This window comes from Liolophura sinensis, chromosome 3 (assembly GCF_032854445.1).
Source record: "Liolophura sinensis isolate JHLJ2023 chromosome 3, CUHK_Ljap_v2, whole genome shotgun sequence".
Lineage (NCBI taxonomy): Eukaryota > Metazoa > Mollusca > Polyplacophora > Chitonida > Chitonidae > Liolophura > Liolophura sinensis.
In genome coordinates, this window is record NC_088297.1 from 16,132,392 (window position 1) to 16,143,676 (window position 11,285).

At 38.5% G+C, this 11,285-nt stretch overlaps 1 protein-coding gene across 1 annotated transcript; it reads left to right on the forward strand.

Moving 5' to 3' along the window:
- Positions 1-653: 653 nt before the first annotated feature.
- On the forward strand, positions 654-10,989 carry LOC135463421 (putative cytochrome P450 CYP13A10). The gene is made up of 13 exons (XM_064740681.1): positions 654-658; positions 917-1,007; positions 2,475-2,527; positions 3,304-3,400; positions 4,205-4,321; positions 4,987-5,075; positions 6,302-6,459; positions 6,877-7,013; positions 7,721-7,852; positions 9,195-9,341; positions 9,496-9,578; positions 9,867-10,013; positions 10,743-10,989. The coding sequence occupies exons 1-13, from the start codon at positions 654-656 to the stop codon at positions 10,987-10,989; spliced, it is 1,503 nt and encodes a 500-aa protein (XP_064596751.1).
- Positions 10,990-11,285: the final 296 nt, after the last annotated feature.

Genomic DNA, 11,285 nt, shown 5'->3' on the forward strand with positions numbered 1-11,285 from the left:
TGGTACGTTGTATATCCCAATCAAAAAGATAAATAAATATAATTCTGGACATTTGTGGATTGTGATACCGTGTACCAACCTTAAATGACAAATCTGCATGAAATAACAAATATTGTCATTTCATTTATTTATTTGATTGGTGTTTTACGCCGTACTCAAGAATATTTCACTTATACGACGGCGGCCAGCATTATGGTGACTGGAAACCGGGCAGAGCCAGGGAGAAACCCACGACCATCCACAGGTTGCTGGCAGACCTTCCCACCGGAGAGGAAGCCATCATAAGCTGGACTTGAACTCACAGCGACCCCATTGGTGAGAGGCTCCTGGGTCATTACACTACGCTTGCGCCTAACTGAGCCTTTGTCATTTGAGGTAGTGGCCCAAAATCTATATTACCCAATTTGACTGACTCAATGACTGTTTGGGGTGATTTAACAATCATTAAGTCCGTCGAAAATTGGCTGGATGTACTGATTCTCATTCAGATCGTGAAATGGTGAGGCTGTTCGAATCGATCGGGTATTTCCGAATGTCTCGGTAATTATATGCCGTAGTGGTAGCCAATAAAACAGAGATGACTTAGAACACATTTCCCGGATCGAAATGCTGAAGCTCTTGCAGGTGTCTGTCTCATTACACATTGGACCAAAATGAGGTAAATTACGCAATACCGGTACAGCAATTATATATTATAGTAACACTATATTTTGTAGTATATTTTACAACAAGTATTGCGTATAACATCTAACACATCTTATGTTCAATTCTTTCAGCACAAAACCTTGTGTTAATTCAACACAAGAGAGAGTTGTTCAAATATGACACAATACTTTATTGGAATGAACACGAGTTTTTGTTCATATGACATTTTAAATGGACATTGTGTTACACCTGTTTTCTTTGTATCCCGCAGGTGGCTCAACCAGAAGTACTGGCAGAAGGTGGGCGTTGGCGGGCCAGATCCCAATATATTTTTCGGCAATCTAAACGAATTGAGAACGAAAGTTAGTACTGAGATATAAGTTATTAATATAATGCTTTAACGGTTCGTGTGGAACTTGTGACAAGAATCGGTCGATGATTCCTTCTTGTCACCAAAGGGCGTCGGTTTACCGCGTTCCTAAAGCTTTTCTCGTAGTCATAATCGTTTATAGTATATGTCAACACAAACTGAGGTTCTGCCGGTGAGCTAAGCATGCCAGAGGCATTATTTTCATGTTACTTTATGTTAAAAATGACAACAACATAGCATTTTAAGTGATTGTACACTAATATGTTCAATATTGATATTAGTCTGGTTAAAAAATGGCGTTAAACTACGTGTATGCTGCTATCATTTAAGTATTTAACTAATAAAACTCCAACTGATCGTATTTGACCCGTACCTTGCCGTCGCTGCTCTGGTCTGCAACCCCTGGAGTGGTCATTTGTAGACAATATAAACCTAGTTGACAGAGGTTTCACGTCACAGCAGCTGATAAAGGAAGACAGAAGAGATACTTTGCTAACATTTCAAAGAAGTCTTTTCTATCGCAGGTTAATAGTATAAATAATAAGCGAAATGACCAAATCACAGTGTAGGTCGTTAGCCGTTAAAATTATATCCATAGAATGTTTAGTATTTACTTATCATTCACCCAAGCCAATCTTCCTTATTCTTGTGACAGCTTCTTTTCTACATACACATGATGGATAGAGCAAAGTTACTGCCGTGCCATCTTGTATATATGGAAGTGAAAGCAGAATAAAACACGATGAGTTGACATAAATTCACCAGCCAGTATTACGTGGTCTAAACTTGTACCGCCAGCAAGGATTCTATTTGCCTCACATTTTGCTCACGTTTCACTGCCAATGTAGATCAAACTGATGAAACATTTGAACTGACCTTGTATATCTGTAGTAAATATGTCATCGTATAACAACACGATTACGAAAGTATGGCGCATAACAACAGCTATTTATGAACATCCCAGGCTAAGCAGTTCTTGATTAATTAGGTCACTGGTTCGAATCCAGCGCTGTCAGGTTCGGGTGCTGGTTCCTGTAAGGATTTTTTTTTTTGTCAAACAAGTGAAACAGTGCGACCGCTTAGTAAGCTTTTCTTAAACCTGGTCCCAGTGGGAAATGGCCATAATTGCTCAAGTGCAAGTTAGTGGTACGTTCCCCTATTACAGAAATGAACAGGACAAAAATTGAAAACCTAATTACCACATTTACAAACACATTTGCTCCATTGCTCCATGAAGAGATGTAGACATTTAGATATAGTTCAGAAAGAAAACTTTTTCTCTTCCCCCCCCCCCCCCCCCCCACGCTATGCGGTACCACTGTCATACTGTCGATGTGACCTGAAGTCATTATATTTCCAATATACTTTTGTGTTGATATTTGTAATATTTCCTTAAAATCTCACACAACCTTTTGTTAAGGCAGAGTTACTGATACATGTCTTCAAACCTCTCTTTCAGACGAATTATGAAGTTATCCAAGGATGGACGAAGAAGTATGGCAAAACATACGGGTATGTTTAAACTTTCTCTTATACTGAAGGGAAATGAACCGAAAACTACACTTTCGCATCATTCAAAATCAACGAGTGAGTGTGTAAGCGCTTGGGGTTTAAGATCGTACTTAACAATTTCAGTCATATGACAGAATCAGCGAGGGTTAATGTGTCCCTTTATACATGTGTTTGTGATGACATATTACAGCATCACTGCAAATTTTAAAAATTCGTTTTAATCGGTTCCGCCAGTGTGAATAATGACCGCGAGTCATTGTTACGTCAAGAATGGAATGTAGCGCCTACACCGTTACAATGTATCAGTTTCAGTTGTAACGTCGCACTGTCTTTAATGTGACGTCATCAGGATGAGCTGGGAAAGGAACATTTGACGCCAATAAAATGACGTCTTGCTGCCAGACGTTTGACAGGTCCCCGTTAAATACACCCATTTGACCAATCATAATGAACATTGTTGCAAGAAGCTCAACGGGATGTCCCACAAATTAGTTACAACTATTCAACCTGTGTGACGTAATCACATGTGGAATTCTAGACAAGTGACCTCTCACAAATCGCTATTAACCTGACTTTTTGTTTTACCTAATTCTTCTTAAGCCATGGTGCTAGAGGGCGTGCAGTTTGCTACTATTAAAACATTTACGTGAACAGTTAGAAAAAAAACCCTGAATGAGGTGAATTGACCAGAGGCCCTATTTCACCGATTAAATCAATCAATCAATCAATCAATCGATAATCAAACATGTAGAGAAATTTATATTGTCGCTTTCCAGGTATTATTGCGGAGAAATACCCGTGTTGGTGACGTCAGACGTAAAACTGATCAAAGAAGCCTTCGTTGAGAAGCACCAACATTTCCATGGACGTCAGGTATTCCTAATCTGTTTTTGATTGATTATTTGTTATTATTTTAATATAGATCGTTGATAGACTATGGATTATTAGTTAATTATCGATTAGTAATAGATTATCAATTACTTGTTGGATTAGTTGAATATCGATTATTGATAAATTAACGACTAGTATTTGAATATGGATCACTGATTGTCAATACCGACTAGAGCAGCATACTTGGGACCATTGTCTTGACAAATACTACTTTACATGATACATGTAACAAAACTGAACATGTGCCTGTCGTCTAGCTCCCTTTCCTAACCAGTCCGACATATTATTGTGTAGAAAACCTCAATGGCTCACCAAGGGCCTCCATGGCCTATGATTTTGCGTGTCAGTGCAACACAATGATCCAGAGGCTCTCATAAATTCGTTCGCTGTGAGTTCACATCATTCTGACTTCCTCTCTGGTTGTAGGTGGGCAGGTTTGTCGGGCTCTGCGAGGTGACATCTCACTATAATGCTGATCACCTTCGTATAGGTGAACTATTCTTCAGTTCGACGTAAAACACGTCAAGTCAAATCAGTGGCTCAGTGGTCAACATCGTCGGTATCGCCGTGGACAGAACCCTGTATTGAAATGATGGTTTCTTATCAGAATGAACTGTGAAATTGTGTTATAGACATGTTCGCTAAGCTTGCCCTTTTCCTCATACGATGGGATTTCACTTAATTTCCCAAAAATATGTCTCAATTTATACTATACTTTTTTGTACACAAGGCTGGGCATTTATGTAAATCATGTATAGGAATGCTGATTTTTTTTTTCTTTTACAGCCATTACCCTTGCCAAACTCATCTGACGACTCCATCCTAGCCTTCACTTCCGGTCGCACCTGGAAGAGGCAGCGGGCGGTCGTCAGCCCCTTTTTCAGCTCCCTGATGCTTAAAGAGGTATGTGAAAATAACTATCATTGAAGCTTCCGTTCCAAATTACTATGCTGTTTAAGAAAGGGTAATTCATTTTATGCCAAACACAAACAAGTTCTAATCATACAGAGTATTTATCCCTATAGTATTTTTGAATGAATTTCTGGTTTTGGACTGGTAACCTGGAGATTCCTGCGGTTTCAATGTTCCTAGGGCCTTTGTTAAAGCAATCGATCGGCGACGAGCGTGGAACATTTTACAAAGTCTTACATGCTATAAAAATGGTTTGTCTAGCGGCATTATGACGTACAAGCTGCGTCATATATTTTAAAATATATTGTTATTGTATTGCTAAAAAAACCGTACTTTATGGGGTAAAGGCTGTATGAAATGTGTGTTTTTGTATTCTTGTGACGTTGATCAGAAATACGCCATATTCCATATTATTGACATGTCCCCAAGGTTATTTTATATCTATGACATCTGCACCATTATTTCCATAGATATCAAGTGTTATATTTGTAAGCCCCTGTCCTGCCCTCAAAAGTTTACTGATTTTTATGATCGAGACTTAAAAAAATAACTTCAATTCATTTTTTAGATAACTTGTTTTTACCCGTAACCGTATCACGTGTCATACACACCAGCGATCACGTGCTCAACTCATACCTACTTTGATCTTTTTTCAGGTCACCCCTCGCATCGAGAAGACAGTCAATCATCTACTACGGTTGCTCTCCACTCAGTCCAATAAGGGTGGCTCTACCGAAATGCTCAGGTAGTGTTCTTCACGTGATCGTATGTAACCTGCTGTCCTATTGGCCTAAATGTTTAGATAAGCTTGAACCAATCAGATCAGATTAGATATCCCAGTTGCTTTCAGATAACATACCACAATGCAATAGCAGCATACCTCTACGAAGGTCAACACAAACTGGGGTACAAATTCGTTGTTGCCTGAATTGTACTAAGCGCTATTCTCCTCTTCACCCGTGATGACATGAAACAAATATATAGGTGTGATGTTAAAACCTTGATGACAGGTATTACCAGATAACAGATAACATCCACGTGATTCGTATTAGACCCGCTGCTATTGTGAAATTAGTGACCTTATTGACTCAGGTACTAGGGTTTCAACCGCTAGATCAACCGATGCACGTTTCCATTTCATCCTGGAACAGAATTGTTTCAAGATTCCCTAACGTCCAATGGCCCAGTGGCCTTGGTACAAAGAAGCGCTTTTCCGCGTGGTGTTGCATGAAGTTAGCTAGATACCTGTTGAGGATAGGACGTACATGCACGTCATACACGTGGTAAGGTTTGTCAGTATCCTGCCAAAGGCTGGTGGTTTACCACTCCAGACAATCCAGTTTCCTTCAACAGTAATACAACGGCCTCCATCGAATAAGAGAAAAAATTTTGAGTATGGCCTGTAACAACAATCAAATAAATCAATCCATAAGGGATCACGAATTAACTGTTAACTGCTTCGAAATTAGTTCTTGATGGTTTTGGTTGTGGCTGCAGTCACGTCCACGGCTTCGGACATTATACATATTGCCAACTCGTAATAACACTAGCCCCCCAAACACGAGGAAATTTGGTTCGAGTGGGACTTTTTGTTTGGAGCTATACGAGTGATCTGACAATATGCGGTATAATTTTCGCACAACTCTATCATTTTTCCTCAACTCATACACTAACCGTCATCATGTAGGTGATATATTCTTGAAAATAGCATAAAGTAGCCATTAAACAAAGAATGATAGTAGGCCTATTAGTTTGTAGTAATTGTGGATTTCTTTATTTACATTTTCTTTGAAAATTGAAAAGATTATATTGATATACAGAATAAAACAACACCCTCGAAAAATAACAATGGCCGGGTAGTACTTCAGTAGTAAAATTGGTTACTGTGTTTGCAAAACTAACCCATGATCCTTTTCCATCATGAGAAACCACGGATGCACACAATAATTAGTGGTTCATTCGACCTTACAGTGTTTTTCAGGCATTTTCTCTGGAGGCCATCGCTCGCTGTGCGTTCAGCATGGAGTCCGAATCTCAGAAGAACAAAAATGATCTCTTCCTATCAGTTGTTAGAAATTTCTTCAAAATAGGAAATTTTGCGCGAAGAAGCTTTGTGCTAATGGTAGCAGGTGAGTTCCCAATTTCATAAACTTTGTGATCTCCATTTGCATTATATTTATGTACGTGGGAAGGTCTGTCAGCAACCTGCGGATGGTCGTGGGTTTCCCCCGGGCTGTGCCCGGTTCACACCCACGATAATGCTGGCCGCCGTCGTATAAGTGAAATATTCTTGAGTACGGCGTAAAACACCAATCAAATAAATAAATAAATAAATATATTTATGTATGCAGTAGACGTTATTAATGAGACTTAAAGTAGATGTTGTATGCTAACTGCATATACTAAGAACACTGGCCAACACGGGCATGTAGTATTGATCTCGTAAGCCTGTCGACCTTCATGTAAGTGAAATAGTTTTCGCAGCAAGACGTATAACATTGATCACATAAATAAATTCACTGATTCATTCACCCTCTTTCTTTCAGCTGCCTTTCCGTCTTGCCGCAGACTGTGGAATATTCCTATTACTCTAGTCAAATGCCTGCGGCTGTTCACGGATCCCCAGGACGCTCTCATGAAAGTCCTGCTTCCTGTCATCAACGAAAGGAGGACTCACAAGAAGGTCGGTACAAAACATTATAATGCTAAACTATATGAACGAGATTCGCAGTCAAATAGGGCACCCTTTCCCGTTCGGTGGCCGAGCAAGCCCAATTCATCTGTGTTATCTTGTTATTCACTAAGTCGTGCGTTATTAGTTTGCCCACAAATACGGAATAAACGTACGCGAGACGGTCTTGCAGCAACCTGGGGATGGTCGTGGGTCTTCCCAGGGTTCTACCAGGTTCCCTCCCGCCATAATGCTGGCCGCCGTCGTATAAGTGAAATTGAGTACGGCGTGAAACACCGATCAAATATATCAAATATATAAATAAAGAATCAACTTTATCTGGAACAAGGAGACGATGTCCTAATATCTCAATTCAAATCATCAAATTGTGTTCAAAGCCAATTTCGAAATTTATCTATGTATGTACGTCCTTGTGTATAGTGTTGTTTCGATTGTTGTCTATTCACTCTAGTACCATCAATTTATCCTATTGACTTCTTGTGTATACCGTTATTTTGGTTGCTGCCTGTTCACTTTAATACCATTGCTTGTTTTGACATTGATATCTCCTCAAACATATAAAAGAGCGATCCTAACAGTTCGACCTATCAGTTTTATTTCAGTAGAGAAAAACATGTTTGACAAATGGATAGGATCTATATCAAACCGATCAAACATCCCTGTAACGTCACTTGACAGTACTGTGTCATTATTTGCAGGGTAAGAAAGATCTACTGCAGATCCTCGTGGAATCGGAAGTTTCCGACACAGATCGGATAACTCCGCATAGCACTGATAACGAATCGTTGGATACACTTAAAGTTCGAGTTGAACGGAAGCTTAATAAAGAGGTAAGCTTATTTAACTTATGAATTTCTGCTTATGTGTGGGTTTTTGTCACTGGTCTGTGTTTGTTACTGACAGTTGGCATTTTGTTTGTATGTCAAAATGGAATATCAACCTATTTATGTGACCAGTTCTTGGATTTTGCGCTGATAAGTTCAAACTCAGTCAAAAGACTAAAGCAATTTGTTTTTTGTCTTTTTGGATGACTTTGGAATAGTTTTTCAAGTTATTTGCTGTTGAAATAAAACGAAAACAATAGTTCATCTCTTGAATGTACTTTACAGCTTAGTGTTTAAATCAAAATTATCTGAGTGTTAAGTTTAAAGTCAGAAAATTACTGAGATAAATGTTCGATAAAATTTGTAAAGTCCCAGGATTGCCATATCTGCAATAGGGTTCGATTAGTTGTGCAACATTATTCAGTATGGTTGTCGAATTTTCCTCGGTGTTTCATAACAACAAGATGAGTAAGTGGTACATATATAATCAAGGCTTAATGAATTATCTAGTGATGTTTATTATCATGAATAAAGCGATATTGCATAAAAACATTGTAAACCATCCCAATGTATTTGCTGATGCAGGTGGCGAAACTAATTGCAATCGAAAAAAAAGCAATTTGTGATGACCTTTTTAATGAAAAATCTGTCTGATTGTTGACATTTTATGTATGTAATCGATCGCTATTTTCCCAAACAGTTGTTGAATGTTATGATAGAATGTAGCCAAGTAGTCTCAATGTTGGAAAAGCTTACAACAGCGAATGTCACAAATTCGGTCCCTAGAAACATTAAGAGATATCAGAGATCAAATGCTTTGGTAAGTTTAGGAATTCCCATGCATTTTGCATACTGTATAGATCCATTGCAGATATTTATAAAAGAAAAGAAGAAAAGAAAATGGTTTATCATTTTGTTTTCGTTATTACCAAAGCGGTGTGTGTTTTCCAAGTCTAAAGATTTCTATGTCAACGATGTCATTTTCTGCGTCTGAAGTCAAATTTTGAAAACATTTTTCCATTGTCTTAGACATCCCGAATATCCAAGCACGAATCCTTCCAACCATTGAGGTAATTTAGTTACGGTTTATTATCACCTAATCCTTAATTTCAGACTTGATTTGCAATTTTATAGTAATTCAATTTACAGCATTTTTTCCAGATTCTTGTATCTACGTCCTGTATGTTTTAATAATTTGTTAACTTCTTTGTTCTTTTTTCATAAATGTGTTGTCCTTATTATTCGTTCATCTTATTTTGTTCATTGATAAAGAAAATGTGAACGTAATATTCAAAATTAATAACATAAAAGATGGCACGACTGTAAAAACTTTTGTATCCTTCTTTAGGAAGTTGAAGCGCAGACAATGCTTATGCTGATATCTTCATACGAAACTACGGCCAATGCCCTTGCGTACATCGTTTACGAATTGGCGGCTAATCTGGACGTGCAGAGCAAACTGATGGATGAAATAGAATGCACCATGGAAAGAAAGGTTTGTCTTATTTGAGACAATAAAACTAATCAGAATTGAAAATTTTTGTGTACGGCGTTAATTACAAATGAAACTTTTAATCATTCAAATCACAATGCATAGCTATCCTTGTCAAATAATTCCTGATATAATCTTTGTTTTTGATTTCCATCAGATTTCCATGGCCTCGCTGAATAAATTGAATTACATGGAGCTGGTGATCAAAGAAGCTTTGAGAAAAAATCCGTTCGTCGTTGGGTAAGTAAAACATTGGGGGATGTTTTTTTCATTTTCCTAAAGCGTTCGTCACATAACGGGAACATCTTTAAGTTATGTTTGGCGTTAAACACCTATCGAATAAATACATAAAAGTAACTAACTTTTACCCTTATGTTAGTCATGATTCGAAAGTGTCTCCTTACATATGAACATGGAACAGGCCAGTCCCAGTAGGATATATTCATAATGCTGCATAACTGAAATGCCATGCCAAATACACGTGGTCGAAGACAAGGAGTCAAATTGTTCTCTTTTTCTTGTAAACAGGGTGATCGCCCGTCGCTGCATGAGTGAATGTACCGTTGGGGGGATCCCCATTCCTAAGGACGCTCTAGTAGCGGTGGACTTGTGGTCGTTACACTTCGATAAGGATTATTGGGGGCCCATCGACACGAATATTCTAGCACCAGAAAGGTAGGAACTTTATTTTTATGCTTTGCTTGTAAAGTACGCTGTTCATATTGAAGCGTGGGGTTAAACTTCCAAAGCCATTTTGTCATAATCCAAAGCGAAAGCATCCAACACAGAGACTGACTGACATTTATACCAAAGATTCTTTTGGAATTTGCCAAGGAAACCAGCAATATCCAGATTTAAAACTGAAAAGAATATTTTCTGCTAAATCACGGGGAAAACATAAAGCCGAAATAAAAGAAAATGGGCTTTCGCTCCATATTTATCAAACGTTTTAAGAGTTAATTTAAAAATTCAAGCACAGCTTTAAAATAAAATATTTTTCTCTAGGAAGTTTAAGATTTAAAAAACTTAAAATTTTATTAGGCTGCTTGATAAATACGGGCTCTTGATTGTGGAACCATCTAGAACGGTAATGATAACCCTTGACTAATATCGGTTACTACAGTCTAGCATATCTGCCTTTGTTTTCATCAGGTAGTTCGTGAGATACTTTTCTAATTGTGGCGGTTTCCCCAGTGTAATGTTGAGTTTCCAAAGTGCTGTGTGATTTTTCAGGAGTGCCGTGTTCTGATTCCCTAGTGCTGCTTTCTGTTTCCAAAGTGCTATCTTCTCCTCCTACAAGCACTATGTTACTGCTTCTCCACTGCTGTGTTCCGTTTCCCCCAGTGCTTTGAACACCAATCATTTCAATACAGATCAATAATTATCCAATTTTATATTTTCCAGATTTCTTGACAAAGAAAAAGAAGACGTTCAGAGACTGGCTTGGCTCCCTTTTGGCATCGGCCCACGCAAATGCATCGGTTCTAAACTGGCCATGCTTCAGATCAAGATGGTCTTGGTTCAACTGCTGCAAAACTTCGACATCCGTCTGAGTTCCGAGACCAAAAGTCCACTGCCTTTGTACGAAGCCGGACTGGTAGAGCCACGGGACGGTGTTAAAGTGAATTTGTCCAGAAAGAAGTTGGCTTGATACTGTCTAGAGGGTTATACATCTCAGTGCCAGCGCTGGCCGTGAATCAGTATATTTCTGCCGCATTTGTAACTTGGATCAGAGAGTTTTACCGGTGGCAAAGTGAAAGCGAAAGTAAACGTTTGGCAGGGGAAGTATCCTAAAGTGGCAAACGCTACTGAAAATATACGTTGGATAATGGCTCGAATTATTAACAACGTAGGCTTCCTGTATTGAAAAGCCCAAAGTGAATGTAACTATAATGCTGTTCAGGAAAGTGACAGTGAATGCCAAAGATTGAAGTAAACGACCAAAAG